Raw genomic sequence first — 21,760 nt, forward strand, 5'->3', positions numbered from 1 at the left:
ATACCCAAAAAAATTGACTAAAGAAATATTAATCTAAAGGATTGCTCCCGAGTTTTGGCTACACTCGATTACAAATTTTTTTATTTTATTTTAACCTTGTTGGTTATTTCAAATTATTTATTCTTTCACCATTTTAGTTTTATTTTTAAATCTTTTAAAATATAAAAAATATTTAAAATAAATATGACATTTATTTTATCAATTTGTTTTATGTTTGTTTAATATTGGGTTTAATAAATAATTTATTTGAAATAAAATGGATACACCATTTATTCTAAATTATTTATTTTAATCCTTTTAATTTTTCTAAAATTAATTTGAGGTAAAATAGGTACAACATTTATTTAATTTTTTTTATTCTCCATTGTTTTAATTATCTGGGATTTAATTATTACCATAATTAATCCCACTTAATTATTTAATCATGCTTTTGAATTTGATTTTAATTATTATTTTGATTTTATTTAATCAAAATAATTTATAAATTGGGTAAATGTGATTTTAGTGCTTATAGTTAATATCACATTTTTATTGTAAAAAAAAATTATTTGTTTGGAGTGGGCTTAACCCACCTAAGCCCTAACACATAACCATAATTATATATAAATATATTTGGTAATCAAATATGGTATTTTGACATGTTTCCAACCCTAAAATAATATTTCCAATCACTTATTCCGATTGTGCTGTCGTTACGACAACTAATCTATCGACGCAAGATGAAAGGGCTGATATCTGAAGAGATTTTCAATCTCCAAATCTTAATTCATCCTTCCACCTTTAGACATTGTTTCCTTCTTAGAAACGACAAATTTATTTCTCTTCTCAACACTTCTCTTAATTCTTACCACCATGGTCATCGGAGTTGAAGATAAATAGGAGAGAATAAGAACGATTGAGAAGGCGAATCGTTGTGACAAAGGTGTGTTCATCTAGTAGTTTATCTATTTCTGGAAGGCAGCATCGCGCTCGGCTTAAAAAATTTAGGTGTCGAACACCAAGATCCTCCGGAGGTGGACGATGATAAAATTACTAGTTACTCATCCATGATCACCATTAGTTTCAAAACACTTTTATCCCCTCTTCTAGCCTAACGCCAACAAGAGGTGGATATCCGTAGTATCTTTGAGAGGTCCTAGGTTCAAGCCCGTTAGGCGGTAAGTTCTACGTCTTGTTAAATGATTAAGTGTATTTGCGGGCAATGTGCAAATCCCTTGTGGCCTTTTTTTAGTTTCTTTGCTACACCATTTAAAATAAACTTCTTTCCTCTTTTGACTTGCAAGATTTTAAGGTTGCATTTTAGTGGTGGGTTGAAAAAACAATTTGAGCAACCACATAGGGTTGAATCTTCACTATCCAAACAACCTATTGCGTCTTTGGTCCTAGATGCATTGTTCGACACTAAGTCGATCGACGATGATGTTTTACTCATGGTTGATGTTGTTTTATATTGAGAAAACGGAGTCAGGATGACATAAACATGGAAAAAGAGATACACATAAGTTATCGATTTTAGGGCTGCAAATGAATTAAACCGTTCGCGAGCCGCCTAGTCAAAACTCACTTGAGCTTGATTTTGATCGATATAAAGCCGAACTTAAGTCGACTCATTTAATATTCCTGTTAGTCGAGCTCATATAATTCTAGCTCGATATTTTGTCAAATTGTTTCGATCTATACAATATGTAATATATTGTTTTTATTTATTTATAATAATTTTAATATCAAACTTAGAAACCTAAACTTAAAATAAATCATGCGATAACCATAATACCATAATAATAATGATATCACAAGAAAAATCAATCACATTCTATCCAATAATCATCACACACATCTGATGCATCATCAAAACTAATTCCAAAACTCTAATGTCTTTCGCCATCTTTGTCTATAACCACTTTTTTAAAATCATACTCCATGAGTCCATCTCTTTCGATCATCACACTTATCTTACTCTCATCGCCGCCTTCAGCTGCATCCCTTCTATGCTATCAATCAAAAAAGAGCCACACCCACATCCACGTACGTGATTTGTAGAACCTTAATTCCCACTTCCTCATTTATTGCACATCTTTGCTCATAAGTGATAATTTGACCTCAAAAGATGTTTTAGACAATTTAAACACATGGTATGACCAAACTAGTAAGGTACATTGATGTATCTAAAACAATAGATCTCGTTGTTGTTGAGGCCCAAAGAGTTATGAGTCGCGCACCTCTAACATGATAGAAAGGATCCCTGTTACGAGATTCTTTATGTTTCCTTTCATAGCGAAAGATAAAATGGTCAAATTTAAAAAATAATAAAAAATAAAAAAAATATTTAACCATTTTGAATCCGTAATAGGAATCCGTCTGGTTAACAGTAAAACTTGAGACAATGGCCAAACATTATCCTAAGATGTGATGTTTCATTTTATTTTTATATTTTTAGAAATGATGTTTCATTTTTTTGGTCAAAGATGTAAATGTATGTTATTTTGAGTTTTTATTTATTTTAAGAACTTATGATTACTCATATTATATCTTGTACTGTACATAGTTTTTGGACAGAATTTTCAATGTGGTTGTATTTTTTTGTAATTAAATGAAACAATGACAGTTGTTTTACTTTTTCAAAATAGAAATAAAAAAGATTTGAAATGTAAAGAATTTACTTTAAACAAATCCACACTAAATATCTAATAACTTTTTTACCAAAAATTTTCTCCATCATATTATCATAATCGCCCTAATTAAATATAATATTATATCAATTTAGCAATCTAATATTAAAAACTAATTTTACCATACAATTTAAGAAAAATATCAATTTAATAAATATAATTAATGATTAATTTTATTTTTGGGAAGTAAGATCATATTATAAATTTTATATGTTTTAAAACCCTATATAATGGAGCATATCAAGAATAGTAATAGATGTAGAAAATAGAAATAGAGCAATGGTGTCAAAAACAAGCAGAGGTCGTCAAAGGATTCCTCTTTACAAGATCGAGGATAATGGTATGCGTTCTGTAACTTTTTCTAAACGTAAATATGGAATTTTAAAGAAATCAAGTGAGCTTTCTACTTTATGTGGATCGAACATGGCATTAATCTTGTTTAGTGAAAGCGGAAGAGCATACTCTTTTGGTAATCCTAATACAAATGTGATATTTGATCGATTTATGGGTGTTGTTCCCGAAAGGGTGTTTGATTCAACATTCCATGAACTCCTCGAGGCTCAAAAGGCTCCGAATGTTCGATATATGGAAGCTCAAATAATGGAGGCTGAAAAGACACTCGCTCAAGAGCAACATGTGGGAAAAACATTGTCACTAGAGATGACCGAACATGCTAAGGGGAAGTGGTGGGAGCAACCAATTGAGGGGATGAACTCATTGCAATTAAAATGGAGGATGCGTAAGATGGAGGAACTAAAGATGGCCTTTGAACAAGAGAAGGAGTTGAAGATGGCGACAGAAAATCAAAATCCTTTGTTTTTGTTGGCGATGACTAGCCTAAACCCATTTTATTTTTAAATTTTCATGTACCCTTTTCTTGAATTTGTTTTTATCAATATGCTCTAGGAATTTCATTACAACATGTTTTTCTAGATTGCATTTCTATCTTTGAATGTTGGTGGCCCATGCCTTATATTATAATAGTAGTTTGAATGGTTTGTTTTATTTATATTTAATTAAACTTTTTAATAATATATCTAGTTATTATTATATGTTCTCACTCACTTTTAATAGTATATATTATTTTGTATAGCCAACACAATTTTTTTAAGAAGAGAAACTAAATTAATTAAATGATTGTTATAGAAATAATATATATATATATATATATATATATATATATATTTAAATGATTTGTTTTGTCCCTGTATGTGAGGGAACATGAATACTATAACAAAGGAATATATACCCTCAAAAATATCATACACAATTTTTGATTAAATAATGCAAATAATAATAACTACAAAACATGGATGTATTTATGCACCTTGTTGCGTTCAAACAAAGTCTCATATAGCCCAATCTGAATAGAAGCCTATTTTATTCAGAAGAATATTTTGAACTAAGAAATCTCGTTACCTTTGGTTGTGAAAATCTGAGGAGCAAACATTCATTTAAGGATCCAATAATTAAAGTTAATTTGACTTGAAAGAATAAATAAATAAAATAATAGGTAGCTGACAAGAATTGAAACAAGTGTGATTTAAAAATGTTGTTACACTAAATAATAAAAAACTAATTTAACTAGTTAATTATTCATTACAAAATATTATTTAAATATAAAAACAAATAAACACAATCTAAAATATATTAAAAAACATCAAATAACCTTTACAAACATCATCTTTAATTTAAAATATAGTTTATTTCGGTGGATAATTTTTAAAGAGGCTGTCATTGTTTTTCAAAACAAGTTATAAAGGAAGAACATTAATTGTCAAGTCTATATCGAAATCGAGTTGGAGATTTCTTCTAATGATTCGAGAATTGCCTGAGGGGAGATTTCAGATAAGGATTTAAAAATGAGACGAACTGTGTTTGAAACTATTTTTATAGAGGAGAGAGAGAGTAAAACTTTTAAGGAGATCAAACAAGTTCGGTTAGATTGAAGTTTTTAATGTCGGCCTTAAGTTAGAAATAATTTGGAGATAACTCATGAATGAAATACACTAATATTGGGCGTGTAATTCCTCGTTTGAATCAGATGCATATATAAGCTAATTGATTATTGCTTGATTTCCGATGACTTCTTTCTCCCCTCATCGCGTCGGCACGCGATGACTTTTGGTTTTGAAGGTAATAAAGAAAAATTACACAATAAATGTTCAGAGTAAGATAAAAGATTTACTCCCTTAAACAACATGGAATGAAGAATGATGGGCTTTAGTTATGATTAATTATAAGATATGAGTTGACGTTGGCTTGATATCTTCGTTTGATGTGGCGAATTGAAAAATGATGCCTGAGAGGAAATAATTTAGTAGGATTTAGCTAATCAAAATATTTTAATATATTTTAATAGTCATTAATTTAACATTAATAATGATTTTGTTATTATTTAAGTTAGTTCAACAAGTAAAGTCTACCTATTAAATGATTTATGTTAATAAAAATTAAATTAACCTACGTGTCTAGATTAGATGGTAAAATTTAACATCGTTAATGTTTTTATTCCGTTTGGATAAATACGACACAATTTACAAAAACGTGGATGGAAACGACAATTATGTCCCGACAAATTTGAGAAATTAACACCTTCATTAATAAATGTAGTATTCTTATTATATATATATATATATAATTTAATATAATATATATAAAGAAAATGAAAAAATAAATAAAATTATAATTTTTTAAATTATTTTTCTTTAACTCTCCTTCACAATTTATTATAAAATTAAAAAAAATATGACTATCAATAATAATAATTATTCAAATAAAATATATAATTGTTAGTTGTATTGTATTTAATTAAAAACTATAATAATCTTTTGAATCCTATGAAAATGAGTTTGATATAATATATATATATATATATATATATATATATATATAATAATGCTTAATTTTTAAAATATTCGAATTGTCGTGTCGAGAGCTTAAAAAATCTATAAATAAGGTTCGAACTTGCGACCTAACAAAAAAAAAGTACAACTCTTTAAGCAACTAAGCTAATAACACTTTATATTTTAAATTCAACATCAAATTTGATGAACGCGGAAAATTTTAACCATATAAATTCAACTTTTTAACTAATTAATATATATATATATAGTCGAGAGTTGTGGTTAATTTGAATATATATGTGAGAGTAATGGATACTTGGATCGGATTTTGGGTTGACCCGCCCATAAACTTAAAATGCTAAAAAATAAAATTAAAAATACTATCACATTTTTACCGTAATAATTTTTTCACGATTTTTTTATTATTTCTCGTGCGAAATACATGCTAGTTTAATTAAAAACTATAATATTAATCATTTTTTTTTATTTTGTTATCATTCACCTTGTTTGAAATTGAACCATTATAAGACATATTTTTAAGGAATAAATATTAGACCTGTATACTTGTATTAAGTGTTTCATTTAAATGTACCACTATATAAAAAATATATATAAAGGCCTAGTTTGATTCGACGTTTATAAGTCGTATTTGGACATTTGCGTAATAAACTGCTACAGTAACTCTGCGTAATAAACTCACACAAAAATTATAATCAAACACATTTTTACATTTAAACTCAATTTTCTCTCTACCTCCCTACTCGTCGTTTAAGCTTATAATCTCAGTGTTTTTCTTTCTCATCACTTTTAAATATTTTTTTATTCATTCTCTCTCATCTATTTCATTAATTTTCTAATTATTTTATTTATTCTTTCTTATCTATTTAATATCTTTTTTAATTATTTTATTCATTATCTCTCATATATTCTATCTATTTCTAAAACTTTTATATATTTTTATAAAATTATAAACAAAACATACATTTAAATATATATTTATTTATTATTTATAATATATATTCTAATATATAAAATAATTAAAATATAAATATACTCTATAATTTATAATTTTAATTTTAAAAATTAAACTAGACTTATTTAATTATCTAAAATAATTATTACAATTAAGATGAATCAGGGAAGAAATGAATGATGATAGGAATAAGATAAGAGTATCTTAAAATGAATTTACAATTAAAAGATTATGTTAGAAAAAAGGGTTTGGAAATATGAAAAAATATTTAATAATAATAAATTACTTTTTTTATTAACTATTATCCATGGTTCTGAAAACCGTTTCGGTCATTGATCCGTTTTTTTGGACGAACTTTGGTCCAACCGGTTCAACCGGTTGAACCACTGGTTGGACCGGATTTTAATTTTAAAAAATAAAATATATTAGTATATTACCATTTGAGAAATTATCCCTAATAAGTGGAGGAACATTTCAATTGTTAATTTTCTATACATTCAATTGAAATTGAAATTGTCAATCAAAGCCTTATTTATTCCAAGTGAAAAAATGATCATAATCACTCAAATACTACACATTTTTTAAAAGACATGTCATCTGTTTTAGAAGAAAACTAACCTAATGACAACTCATTTTTTACTCTTAGATTCTGAATAATCTATTATAATGTGCAGAAGCATTTGAACATAAACAAAATATAAGACAAATATCTTTTGAACATAAACAAAGAATGGGTGATGTTAATGGTGTACAAAATATAAGTAGGCTTGAAGCATCTTGTAGTCTATTAACATCTATATTTCATAGTGATTCCATCTAATCGATAATTTTCTTTATTCAGTCTCAAAATTTGAAGTTCACTATAAAAAAACACTTGCTTCTGTAGGCAATATACACAAAACATACATAATCTAATACAAAAGAAAAAGTAGCATCCAAACAACAGATTTGGGTAAAATTACAGTTAGGGTTTGATTCATTCTTCTGCATTCAGTCATTTGGTTCAACCTATTGCAGCTGACTATATGTTGTATACTAATTCAATATGAAACCTGTGACCGAAAACACATAAGTGAACTTGCTTACTGTTACTATAAGTAGTAAAACCAAAGCAAACCCTCACGACTAATTCATCTAAGGATCATCAATCTTGGTATTATTAACAACAATTAAATTATATATAGCAGAAGAGCTGATAACTGTAAGTAAATTTGGTAACATATCCCAACTAAGAAGCTTAATAAATTAGGATAAGTAATTAGAGGTTTCTTAGATCTATCTCGCAATCGATCAAAATACGATGAAATTCTGAATATCCAGATCAAATTAGCACCCTATAGTTTTACCTTGCTTCATGCTATGATTTGATTCCGACAAAAAGGGAGAGAAAGAGAGAGAAAGAGAACGGCGTCGCCGGAACTATAACTTTACCTTGCTTCAAGCCAAGATTTGGTTCCACAGAAAGAGAGAGAACGAGAACGAGAACGGCGTCGTCGAAAACAGGCAAAGGGGAAGGAGAGGAAGCTAACACACAGATGATAGAACAGATCCAGCCTTTGTTAAGAAAACCTTTCTAACCGGAAATTTCCGGTTCAGATTTCCGGTCAAACCGTCCGGTCGGACCGGATTTTAGCCGGTTCGAAAAGTAACCGGAAAGAACTCAAAATCCGGACCGTCCATCCAACCGGTTTGTGGTCGGACCGGTCGAACCGCCGATTGAACCGCGTATTTTAAAACCTTGCTATTATCAAACTTATATGGTCAAATAACATGTACATAAATGAATCATCAAAATATTTTTAAAAAAAAAATAGAAATAGAAATAGAGAAAAAATTTAAATTTATGTAATGGGTTTATGAACACTTAGTTAGAAATCTCCACGTTTAATTAAATTTAAAAAATATATATTAATAAAAACTTATAAAATAATATATTTATTTTAAAATAAATTAATTTTTAGTTGATCTTAATATTATTAAATATTTATATATATTTTTTATATCATATTTATATTAGATGTATTTAAAATTATATATTTATAAAATTAATATATTTATATCATTTTTTTTAAATATATTATTTTTTATTTTAAATAATTTATTAATATCTAAAATTATATATTAACAAAAATTTATAAAAAGTAATATATTAATATAATTTATTTTCAAATATACTATTTTTAAATATAAATTATTTATTAATATTTAAAAAATATATATATATAATATTAATTATTAAATAATATTATAAACATAAAAAATAAATAAATTGGATTTATAAGTTAAATCAAACTTACTCAATATTAAAGAATAAATAAACTAAAATCATATCAAAGTAGTCCAAACTATTAAAAATTATACACATTTATTAATGTATTATCTTTATATATATATATTTGAAATAAAAAATTATATAAGTAAAAAATTTATTTTAAAATGGTATAATTTACATATATTAATTTTTATTAATTATTAAATTTTATAAATTATCAATAATGAAATATATTTTAAAATTATATAAATTATGCACAAATATATATATATATATATATATATATATATAATAATAATTTTAAATTATTTATATATTTGAGTAATAAAAATAATTTAAAAAGTAAATTAATAAAATAATAATTACAAAATAACTAGTAAAATAAATTTAAATCTAATAATTAATGTAACAGTTTTTTGATTTTATTTAAATAAGAAATAAGTGATAATAAGTTATTAAAATATTATATAATATTAAATTAAATGATATTTTAAATTTAAATTGATTTAAATTTAAATATTGATAAAACATATAATTACATATATTTTTAATTAAAAGATAAAATTTTGTTAATATTAATATATATATATATATATTATAAATATATTTTAACAAAATATAATAGTTAGGTGATAGGAAAAAATAAATTAATGCCATGAAAATTATAAATAATTATAAGTTGAATGAACCAATTTCTTTTTTAAAAAGAATATAGGTCTAGATAAAACTTTTAATAGTTGGTGAGTAATACATTCAAATAAAATAAAAAACATGAAAAAGAATAAAAAGGGATAGTTCGTGAGTAATACATTCAAATAAAATAAAAAACATGAAAAAGAATAAAAAGGGAAAAAGGGAAAAAAATGTAAGAAAGTGAAACAATTAGTTTGAGGAAAAAATAATTAATAATTTATATTTTTTATTATGTTTAATATTTTGAGGAGTAACAGGGAGGGAGGGAGGTTGTAGTGAGAGTAGAGTGAATGTCATCGTATAATATGCTAAAAATATATAGGATAAAGAAATAAATAAATTTTTTGTTTTTTTATTTTATTTATTTTGTCAACTTATATATTTATTATTATTATTATTATTTTATATATTAAGTGTTATATATATATATATATATATATATATATATATATATATATTAATTTAAAAAATATATAAAGCAGGTGAAAAAAATAGAAATTATAATTATTTTTTCTATCTCCTTAACAATTTGTTCTCTCCTATTGATTATAAAATTAAAATAATAATTTTCAATAATAATAATAATTATTCAACTAAAATATATAATTTGTAGATAGACCTTAATTTTAAATTTTGTTTTCCTTTTTAATTAATTGTTTTTTTAATATTTTAAAATAGTCTAAATTTTATAACTCATTATACTCAATAATATATTCCAAAAAAATTGACTAAAGAAATATTAATATAAAATTATTTTTTTTAAATGGTCTGCCTTTTCATTTTTAAGAGTTGCACTTTATTTTTATAAATCAATAAAATATATTAAATATACAAATACATTTTTAGAAAATTCTTTTGGTGGATTTATTGTTGGTGAGATTCAAGAAAAGAATTAGCGCTATGTTTTATGTGCCCATTAAAAAAAAACGTAGAGTTATATTTTATTTATCTAAATATTTTTTTAAATTCGTGTATTTGTGTTTGACATTTTAATATTAAAATAATATTGAGGGTTAAGGGTTGAGGGTTAGGGTTTATGGTTTACAATCGAGAATTTTAAAAAGATATTTAAAAAAAATTAATTTAAAAAAAAGGTTAAATTAAAAATAAATCCCAATTTTTTTACTAAATGTATTTTTTGTTTATCTTTCTAAAACTACCCTAGCCTAACAGCAATTGACAATTGACAGATAATAAATAAATTTGTAAGAGAACTTATCAACTTTATTAAAGGAATAAAATATTATATATAGCCATCGTATTACACTTTAAAAGTAAAATAAACTATAAGAAAGAAAAAATATAATACATATTGATACTAACTAACATATAAGATAAGAATACATTTATTTGTACAACAATGAACTAATACATAACCTATTTTTCTCAACAAAAACACATCTAATTAAAATACACTAATTTTGTTGCAAATAAGAAATTTATCTATGAATAAATGAGCCACATAATTTTTCAACATTTGTAGCAATCAAATTTTCCTATAATTTTCTATTGTGAAATTTTCTATAAAATTTATTTTATTGTCAGTAATTTTCTAATACAAAATTTTTCTATCTTAGTATATCATTGATAATATTTTAAAAATTGCTTAAACAATTATATTTGATGGTTATACAGTGACATATAAAGCGCACATCCTATTTTATTTTTTATTTGACAATTGGTTTTAATAATAAGTAATGTTTCATATTATTATCTAACAACGTTTTCGATTATCCAAGTTTTAAAATATTGAAAAGGAATTTTTGCACAAAGGAGAATCCATTGGAAACTATAATATAGAAAATGGTGGAATCAACAAGATTGCAAGAACTCATATGGAGTTCTTTAATTAGACGAGGTTGAACATGTCAAACGCGAATGATAAAGAAATTGCTTAAATTATTATTTATTTATTTATCAAATTAGTTACTTTAAAGGTAATATTTTTTTATTGTAGTGTTTCCTTCATGTAATTTCAATGCATAACCTACTTTTCATTTGCATCTAGAATTTATTTATTTATTTTTTGGACCTTTTTTTTGTAACATTGATAAAAATATTTCATTTTTCAATAGAAAATTTCTGCACATATCTTCAATTGATTTTCATTAAACTATATTTGTTGATAGTCAATTATTGTAGATGGTGGTTACCTTCTCTAGACTTTCATCTATGAATAATATATTTGCTAAATATTTAGTTTCTATAAATTTCTCCAATAAATGGTTGTTTCTAAAATTAATCTCAATAATAAAATAATGGAAAATAAAAAGTAAGATATTAAAAAAATGCACCATAAATATCAAATAACTTTTTGTAACAATTTTAGTTTTTATTTCTATATATTAAACAAAATTCACATAATTCAATATAATCTTTTCCCAATCCAATATTGTGAAAATTTAATTTCAAATTATGTATTATTCATGACCTCATTAAAATATTTGTGATCAGATAAGAAAGAAATTATTTAATAAATATATTTAATGACATTAATTTTATGATAAATAATATTAATATATTATAATCTTTATATACACACATATACATATATGTGATTCATATATCTTTAAAAAAATATGCTTATAAAGAAATAGAGTGATAGAAATAATATATACAATTTGATCCAGAAAAAGAGAGATATGGCACCAAAATGGAATAAGGGTCGTCAAATAATTCTCATTGAGAAGATTGAAAATAGTAGTAAGCGCTCAGTAACTTTCTCTAAGAGAAAGTTTGACGCTTTTAAGAAGGCAAATGAGCTCTCAAATCTATGTGAAAGCGATGTTGCAATAATCATATTCAGTGGAGGAGGAAAAGCTTTCTCTTATGGCAACCCTAATGTATATGCCATATTTGATCAATTCGTGCATGCCAATTCTCAGAGAGCACTTAACTCCGCATCCCATGAATTTCTTGAGACACAAGATTTCACGTGTGTTCGAGAGATGGATGCTCGAATAATAGAGGCGGGAGATAATTTCAAACTTGAGCAAGAAAGGCAAAAAAATGTTGTCATTGAAGATGGCTAACCATGCTAAGAAAAGGTGGTGGGAGCAATCTGTCCCACAAATGAGCTTAAGCCAATTACATTTGAGGAATGATTGGATGGTAGAGCTTAAATTATTTTTTGAAGAACAAAGAATGTTGAAGATGAAAGAAGATTTAAATCCATTATATTTATTGGCCATGACTATTGAGAACCAAATTAGTCCATAAATGTTTTTTTATACTTTTGTCTTAAATTTTATCGAAATTTGTTGTTTAGGATTTTATGTCATTATTTTGTAGTCTAGAGGCTCAACTATTTTGTTTTCAGAAAGTTTTGGTTCAGAAACTTGAGAAGAAGAAGAGTCGCTGGCTTCATATTTTGATTTCATTTCATTAAAATAGTCTGATAACTTCTTGTACTCAATGACCATGTCATTGAGTGTAGCAGTTAAATCATCTCTAGTAAAATCTTTTGAGGATAAGTCGAATACCTTGGATTGGTCGTCTGCCATCAAGCATGTGACAACTTCGTTATGACTTTTGCTAGATGAGTTCTCTGAGTCGTTATCGGCCCACTTGGACTTATTTTCAACACTTATAAGAACCTTCTGCTCTGTTCGGTTCTTCTTTATTTGAACATTACAACCATATATTTGAATTAGTTTTTCCTAGATTTCTTTAGCAGAGGAGCAAGACTTGATCTCACTAAATATATTCATGTTTATGGACTTGAACAAGACATCTTTGACAACATTATCCATGTTGTTCATCATCTTATCTTCCGTCGTCCAGCTGCATCTTAGCTTCTCAATCTTTATAGGACCATTAGTGATAACATTCCACATATCACAATCAAGGGCAGCCAAATGAGCTTGCATTCTCATCATCCAATAATCGTAGTTTTCTTTTGAGAGCACTAGAATTTGGTTGACGACAAACATAATTCATGTTCTTGTTGCTTGAGAATAGAAAGTGATGCTCTAATACCAATTGATAGGATCGGTGCTACCAATAGAGACTGGGGTCTGACGATTGATAACAACTTATGACAAACGATTCGATTTTAACTCTATTAGAAGTTAAAATCTGTTTCTATTCTTCACAAATTCTTCGAACTCTTGAAACGATTTCAAGTGAGGAAGTGTTCGTCGAATTTGAAGCTTTGAACCAATAAAAGGTAAATGACAAAAAGTAAAAAACACAGGGAGTTGTTTATGAATGTTCGGAGCAAATCCTCATACGTCACCCCTGATCAACTTACATTTTACTGAACTAGCTAACACTCTGTTGAACAGAACAACCCCTATTCAACTTACAATATTATGAACAATATTCTCATAGATAGATAGTATTTTAATTCTTTCTCTCTTGAACTTGGAAGATGATAGAAATCAGTAAGGCAAGAGTAAACTTGTAAATTGAGCAGCAAGTAAGCAAGTTCACTAGTTGATCGAGAGATTCGTCCGTTCTCTTTAAGCAACTATTTGTAGTGGAGGGACACCAACGGTCGAATCTTCTTTATGGACACGTGGAAAGCGTCCATTGGGAGGCCTCCCATAGGACAAGAGTACAACAGACTTTGAGCAAATGGATCGTGGTCGTACCGAACTGGTAGTGTGCTGAATATCCTCTCTTATATTGTCTTGTACTGGACAAACCGTTGGAAGGACATTTGCCTACGTGGAGATCGTTCATTGGATGCAATTAGCTGGCTTGCCAGACTACACATGAGTGAGTGGAGCAGAGTAATAAACAGCTAGTTGATCGTGGGTAGACGTATGCTAACTTCAAACGACTATTGAAACGAGGCATTAGACGTGCTCCATTGAACTGTCTAGTCTAAGAGAGTTAGACGTCAACGTCTAATTGCGTGTTCCATTAGACCGTCAAATCTAATAGAGTTAGACTACAACGTCTAACTAAGCATTCCTTCAGACTTGTTTGAAGTAGTAGACGTCATCGTCTAACTACGTTACCCATTATACTACCACGTCTAATGGAGTTAGACCTCAACGTCTAACTACGTATCTGTTAGACTGCAACATCTAACTACGTATCACTTCAGACTTGTCTGAAGGAGTTAAACGCCAACGTCTAAATACGTTACCCATTAGACTACCACGTCTAATGGAGTTAGACCTCAACGTCTAACTACATATATGTTAGACTGTAACGTCTAATTACGTATCACTTCAGACTTGTCTGAAGGAGTTAGACGCCAACGTCTAACTACGTTACACGTCTAATTAGCATGATTAGACAAATCTAAGTTAGCCAAGTCTGATGTACCTGCACAGAAACAATTAGATAGTTTAACTTTATTCATAAGTGAGTTTTAATCATAGTTAAGTTTTAATCACATATCATCAAAATAAATTTTGCATAGAATAGACTTATTCTTTTAATTATTTTAATCAAAATAATTTGACCCAACATTTTTATTTTTTTAATATACAATTATATATTTTAATTTAAATAACTCACTTTTTAATAATACATCAAACAAAATTATTTAAAATAAGTTATTCAAATAATAAATAAAATCCATAAAGGCCTTGTTATATTTGGGCTTTGATACATCCAATAATAAGGCCCAAAATACCAAAGTTTTGTCAAATAATCGACTGATACGTGGTTATTTAATTAATCGCTCATTTTCAAAATATAGTTTTAATTGAGTGATTTATTTAGGTAACTTTTATAAGATTATCAAAATATTTTATTATTAATATTTATTTTATTTTAAAATAATATAAGAAAAATTATTTTAATTAAAATTTTGAATAAATGGAGTTATTTAAAAATAATCATAAATGTTTTCCAAAAAAAGTGTAATCATAAATAACCTGCTATTAGAACATAAAACAAATGTACAAATAAACTATTTATATAATAGGATTCTTATTATTTAGTATATTTTAAATATTTTAAAAACGTAAAATTAAAATATATATTAGTATTTAATTAATTAATAATTTAAATCATATTATTATAAAAATATTATTATAAAAATATTATTATAAAAATAATAAATAATTTCAAAATAATGCACAGCATATAATCTCTTAAAACTTGTTCTATATTTGATATTATTTTTAACAAAAACTTATTTATCATATTTTATTAAAAATTTCATTATTCAATGATTTAATTTATCAATCAATTTTTTTTAATCCTAAACTATTTCCTAATCTATAATAGGTGATTAACATCAAATTAGGGATCATATTGTTTTGGTAAGTGAATTTATTTTGGTTGGAGTGTAATGTTCCTAATTAAATAGACCTATGAAAATAAATTTATCATTTAAAAAACATTGACTCTTAATTATAAGCTGAATCAAACTGACCATTTAACAAATTAATTGATGACAACAGAATTTTAGATACCATCAACCATGATTCTATTTCATTCAAGTCATGTTTAGCTTGATAAAACTTTCCAAAATTCATATGAACATCACAAAGCTAATATCTATATTCAATATCCACCAACCATTTTGCTTTTATCTCTTTCGATTCTCATAGAGGACGCAAGAGCGGGTAATCTTCGATCAATTCCCTCTCTGAAAGTGTGTCGTTCTCATTCTGAGGTGTCCATAGAACTTCAACAGCCTATACAACATGCACAAGTTCAGTTAAACAGCAAATCCAGTGTTATTTTTCTGGTTAGTATAGTACCTGTATTCTATTTGCAGGTATAGAAGCAAGCTTCTGCAAGGCTTCTTTCAAGTCTCCGCTGCCATTGATGGTTGGAAGTTTATGTACTCCTTCCGCAGCCACCAATATCGTTATCTGAATTTCAAATAACCCAAATCCGAACAAGGGCAAGGGTAATTTGGTAGTTTAGTTGATGAAGTGATTGGTGATTTGATATTCAAGTAACCCTTAAACAAGGCCTTTTTATGGTTTGCACTTACAACAATGTACTCGTTTCTGAATCCGGTTGATCTCTGGCTGCTAGTGCTTTGTCTTCTAATGTTGTTAACATTGATTAAGGTTTCTTCGTCAAATTTACCTCGTTCCTCAATTGAAAGTTGGTTAAATCGCTTCTCACCTTCGTCAACACCTCGCTTAACATCCACCTGGAATTAAATTTGAAGTAAAATGAAGATTTGTTTATTAGAACTTGGTCTAGCCTTCCCAAATGAGATTGTTCCGATCATCTATCTTATCATGTAGTGAACATGGACACTTTGGAAGGAGCACAATAAACAATCTTTGAAGGAAAACGGTTTAGGAGCGAAATGATAAACAGGTTTTTCCTTTATTATTTCGCCTGAATAAAGATAATGGAAGAGACAGGAATTCGAATTACCAATGAATAGCCGGATATGCAAACATCAGGGTTTCGGAGCAAGGCGAGCGTTGTTTCTGCATTAAAGCCAAAAGAAAATAATCAATTACAGAACCTATACATAGAAAAATGGAAATAATTCTAGGACCATTATCTATTAAATTTGCTTGATGAGAGTTTTCTGGCTGAAATTCGGACTTTCGAAGTCCTTACTCAAAAACATAAGAAGAAAACATTGAATCTCATCTAAAGATAGATATTTATTATTGAAAGAATACAACGGGCTTATTCTAAATCAGGTAATATTTTTATTTAAGAAACTCAACAGATTGCCGAAAGTGATACCGCTGTTAGAGGAGGTTGGAATGGCTTTTCATAAGAAAACACTGAATATTGCTATCAGGTTTAACCTAACTGTTATCTACCTTTACCAAAACCATAGTAAAACAATTGAAAACTTCCAAACAGGACCACTTGTTTTTGAAGAACATGCAAGAAAAGTGCTTCGAATTGTTGATTAATCCACCTGATATGGCTTAAAACCAATAGTTCATTTTCTGTTCTAATACTCTATCTGAGAATTATAAGTATTTATCAAATCACGGCTATTGAATCAAATGACAAGACATAATTGAGAAAAATACCCAATTTGTACCAATTTAAGTAATATCCTACCAATCGAATGATAGGTTTACTAAAGCAGCTGTTTATATGATCCCTCAGAGATTCTCTGAAGCCTAAAACACGAGGTTTTGACATTGTTTTTCTTTTCTAATAGCATGGAATTCCTTAACCCATAAACCGCCTTTAAGGCCAAATTCATGCCTTAACACAAAAAAACCGCAACCAAAACATTAGCAGATGTTTTTTTAAGAGATTTACCAGTCAATACAAAGGTCAGACCCTGTGGCGTAGATGTATCCGCAGTTTCAGCTATCCGGTTAAGTTTTCTTTGAAGGTCTCGCCCCAATCCAAGCAAGCCAACCTAATGAAATTGAAACAAAGAACCCTATATGCATTATGAGAATGGAATATCAAACTACAAATGAGTCAAAACCCTTTCATCTCAAACTTTGTTAGTATATCAATCTAAAGTAAAATTGGAAAATTCCTAATACAAAATTGAGGATCAAAATCCAGCAGAAATGAACTGTGATTGATTCAGCACAAATAATCTAATATCTAAATTGGATAATAACAGTCCCAACAATATAAGCTAATATCAACAAATGTGCCTTTAGCAATTAGTAATAAACATTCTAACTTTGATTCTGCATCAAATCAACCAAGAAAACAAGCAATTGATGGCTATTGTCTATGTCAACCAACAACTGAAAACAGATAGCTTCCATCATATTCTATAACTTGGTTTTGGAAAACCAAACTCTCTTCATAAATGAAGTAACCGAGTAAGTACCTGAAGCTTCAAAACACTGGTTTTCTCAGTAGCAGAGAAAAGACCATCATCAGAACGATCCGATAAGAATCCAGAGACCAACATAAAAGCTGCAAATCCCATCAAAATGAAGAAGAAACTTGAACCAGCTCCAAACCCAACTGCCGGCCCAACATAAAACCCACCTCCACCAAATGGAGTTGGAGCATAATAAGGCGTTGAATAAGAAAAACTAGGCGCAGCAGAACGAGATGAATAACTTCTCGATGAAGAAGACGAATTCGAGGAGAAAGACCTCCCACCCATCCTCCCTCCAGAAGCTGCAAGTGCTGAATTCGGATCATACATCAGAAGTAATCCCATCAAAACTGCAGCAATAGCGGGTTTTCTTAATTCTTTGATGACATTCATGACGGTTCTAGCGAGAATCTCAAATGGGTTCGAATTAGGTTCTCGCTCGCTGATATTAGATGTGTTGTTGTTGTTAATGCAACAGCAGCTAAGGGAGAGTTTGGGAGACCTGGTTAACCTGGGAAGTACTCTGATGGAATTGGAGCGGATCAATCGAATTGAATTGGGATGTAAAAGGGGATTCCATTTGAGGTTTGATTCAAGTAAGAAAGGAGCCGCTGCCATGAATTCCAAATTAATGGAAATTGTCAATAGATTCAGCGTAAACAAAGGTGTGTTCTTACTGGGTTTGAAGGGCAAAAGATAGATATTTGGAGAGGATTGAGGTTCAGGTTTATGAAGAGGCAGGCCTCCTTTTTCCTTCTCCCAATAAAAAGGATTGCTGTGTAATAAGGTAATAAGTGAGGCAATAGGAGTCAAATATTTTTTTAGCATCAAAATTTTCAAAAATAAGAACAAACATTCTGAAAAAGAAAAGAAAACACTTTTCCCAAATCCAAACCCGTCGTTGATCCTCCAGCTTGCCGGAATCGGAGCAAAAAACTCGGTCTTCTGCTTCCCCGAGCTCTTGGGCCTTTTTCGCTCGTTCCAGCCTTGTTTCTCAGCACTACGCCACTACCCACTAGAGTTCTTCCTCCGATTTCGGTGAGATTTTGGTTCGATTTACTTGATTATTTTTTGTTGTTGAGGACTTGTCTGGTGGAATGATGGATTCAAAATCTGTATCTTGCATTATTGCATAGCGGAAGTGCAACATTGTGGTTAATCATAAATTCATAAAATGCTGGTTAATCTATAAATTTTTAATGCAGATTAACATTTAGAGTTTTATCAAGCCTCCTATAAGAAAACAATTGTCTAGGGAAGAAAAAAGAAAGAAAAAACAAAAGGAAGATGCTTTAATTCAAAGCCAAGTAGAAAGCCTTAATAAGTATTTCACAAGCGATCAACTAGTAGAGCAAGTGAACTAGAATGACATCGATAATAAGTTGAATGATCGGGAATATGGTGAATTGAATGAACTTCGCAATGAATCTGGAATGATAATTTGGTACAAGTTATTATATGAGATCAACATTGTCAGTAAGTTTCTCCAATTAGAAAAAATAGATATTGATGTTGCTATCGGACAGCTAAAGGGGCTTATTTCTTTTCTCCAAGAGTTTAGAGAATCTAGATTTGATCAAACCTTGGTTGAAGCCGAACATATTGCAAGTGAAATGGGAATTGAACCTATTTTCCGAGAAAAACGCATCATTCGGAGAAAGAGACAATTTGATGATATCAACAGTGAAGAGGTAACTCAATCTCCTGAAGAATCTTTTCGAGTTAATTACTTCTTATTTATAATTGATCAAACTATTTCTTCACTTCAAACTCGGTTTGAGCAATTTCAAAAGTACGAAGAAACCTTTGGGTTTTTATTTAGTTTGGAGAAGTTGAAGTCTATTGATGATGATGGTCTCTAGAGCTCATGTGTAATCTTCAAAATTCTTTAACACATGATGGGCACTCCGATGTTGATGGATCAGATTTATTTCTAAAATTAAAGTTGTTAAGACATTCATTACCCGAAGAAGCAAAAAGAGTGATTGATGTGCTGAATTATTTGAAAACAATGGATGGTTGTTATCCAAGTTACTGTTGACTATACCAGTTACTGTTGCATATCGAGTTTTGTTGACTATACCAGTTACTGTTGCATCTGCGGAAATGAGTTTTTCCAAATTGAAGTTGATTAAAACTTATCTTAGATCAACTATGTCGCAAGAAAGACTAAATGGGTTAGCTATGTTATCTATCGAGAAAAAAATTATTGAGAAAGTTGATTATGCAAACTTGATCAATACCCTCGCTTAAAAAAATGCAAGACGAGTAATATTCAAGTGACTATGTACTAGTTCGGAACATGAATTTTATATTTTGTTTGGATCTTCTTTATTATTTTAGTATTTACATATGACATATTGTTTTGATTATATTTTATTTCTAGAATTCATGTTACAAATACTATTATATTTAAATCGATAAAAAATATATGTATGAATATTAAGCTTTGAGGGCACCAAGTTTTGTGCTCACCTCAGGCCTTGAAATCTCAGGTCCGACACTTTTGTCTTAAATTTTATCGAAATTTGTTTTTAGGATTTTATGTCATTATTTTGTAATCTAGAGCCTATGTTCTCAATCATTGACATTTTATGCCCCAACCAAAGTTTCTTGAGATGATACAAACTTCTCATTTTATCTATGATCATGCTAAATATTTACAACATAAAATATCTATTCATATGAATATGAATTAAATCAATAAATGTTTTTTTATTATTATTTATAAATGAATGGCTGAATGCAATGCAAATTGAATATCGAATGTAAACATAAATAAATAAAATGTTTAAAAAAATAAAATTAATCACAATCCTATATTAATAATATTCACATTTATTTCCATAATTTGCTTTCATACAAAATTTACTTCTAATTACTAATATCTAATATGAATTCCATAATATTCTATATATTTTAAGAAATTTATTTATCACATCTTTATAACTAAGGACCGATATATGCAGGGTTGCCCAATATTATTATTTTGATTATTTATTAAATTTGAATGTATTTAATTTTTTAAAATTTTATAATAGACTAACTGTTTTGATTTCGATTATTCGTAAATTCATTGTTTCTTCCACTAATACTGAGTTTGTACAACATATTTAGTATAAATTATAAGAAGGTATAAAATAGTATAATTTTATATATATACTATTATTGTGTTTGATTGAAAGTATAAAACATTATATAAATTATATAGTTTATAATTTTTTGTTTGGTAAATGATATAAAATTTAAGTATAAAAATCAAATAATATCCTTTTTTTAAAGTTTATTATTTATTTTTGTTAATTATTTTTTTAATATTATTTTTAAGTAACTTTATTGATATTTTAATGTTATTTAAAATTTATTTTAATTACTTTAAATATTATTAATATTATATCAAATTAATAAATAATAATATAATTACGTTATTATTTTAAATTAATAATATAATTACGTTATTATTTTAAATTATAAGTATAAAATCAATTCAACCGAACACCTTTACAATTTACTATGGGATACTTATAATATCTAATAGTGTAATACACTACCCAATACAGCCTTAGGATAATAATTTTAATTAGTTTAAACTCTCGGCCGACTAAC

At 27.8% G+C, this 21,760-nt stretch overlaps 3 protein-coding genes across 3 annotated transcripts; 2 read left to right on the forward strand and 1 right to left on the reverse strand.

The window, feature by feature from the left end:
- The first annotated feature begins 2,948 nt into the window (after positions 1-2,948).
- LOC124943731 (agamous-like MADS-box protein AGL61) lies at positions 2,949-3,527 on the forward strand. Its single transcript, XM_047484204.1, has one exon. It carries the CDS (start codon positions 2,949-2,951, stop codon positions 3,525-3,527), a length of 579 nt encoding a protein of 192 aa, XP_047340160.1.
- Positions 3,528-12,095: 8,568 nt separating this feature from the next.
- On the forward strand, positions 12,096-12,485 carry LOC124943732 (agamous-like MADS-box protein AGL62). The gene has a single exon (XM_047484205.1). The coding sequence runs from the start codon at positions 12,096-12,098 to the stop codon at positions 12,483-12,485; it is 390 nt and encodes a 129-aa protein (XP_047340161.1).
- A 3,347-nt stretch (positions 12,486-15,832) lies between these two features.
- On the reverse strand, positions 15,833-18,858 carry LOC124942591. The gene is made up of 6 exons (XM_047483122.1): positions 18,158-18,858; positions 17,623-17,725; positions 16,762-16,817; positions 16,364-16,528; positions 16,125-16,238; positions 15,833-16,058 (listed from the first exon to the last, which is right to left on the reverse strand). The coding sequence occupies exons 1-6, from the start codon at positions 18,770-18,772 to the stop codon at positions 15,966-15,968; spliced, it is 1,146 nt and encodes a 381-aa protein (XP_047339078.1). The 5' UTR covers positions 18,773-18,858; the 3' UTR covers positions 15,833-15,965.
- Positions 18,859-21,760: the final 2,902 nt, after the last annotated feature.

This window comes from Impatiens glandulifera, chromosome 6, assembly GCF_907164915.1.
Source record: "Impatiens glandulifera chromosome 6, dImpGla2.1, whole genome shotgun sequence".
NCBI lineage: Eukaryota > Viridiplantae > Streptophyta > Magnoliopsida > Ericales > Balsaminaceae > Impatiens > Impatiens glandulifera.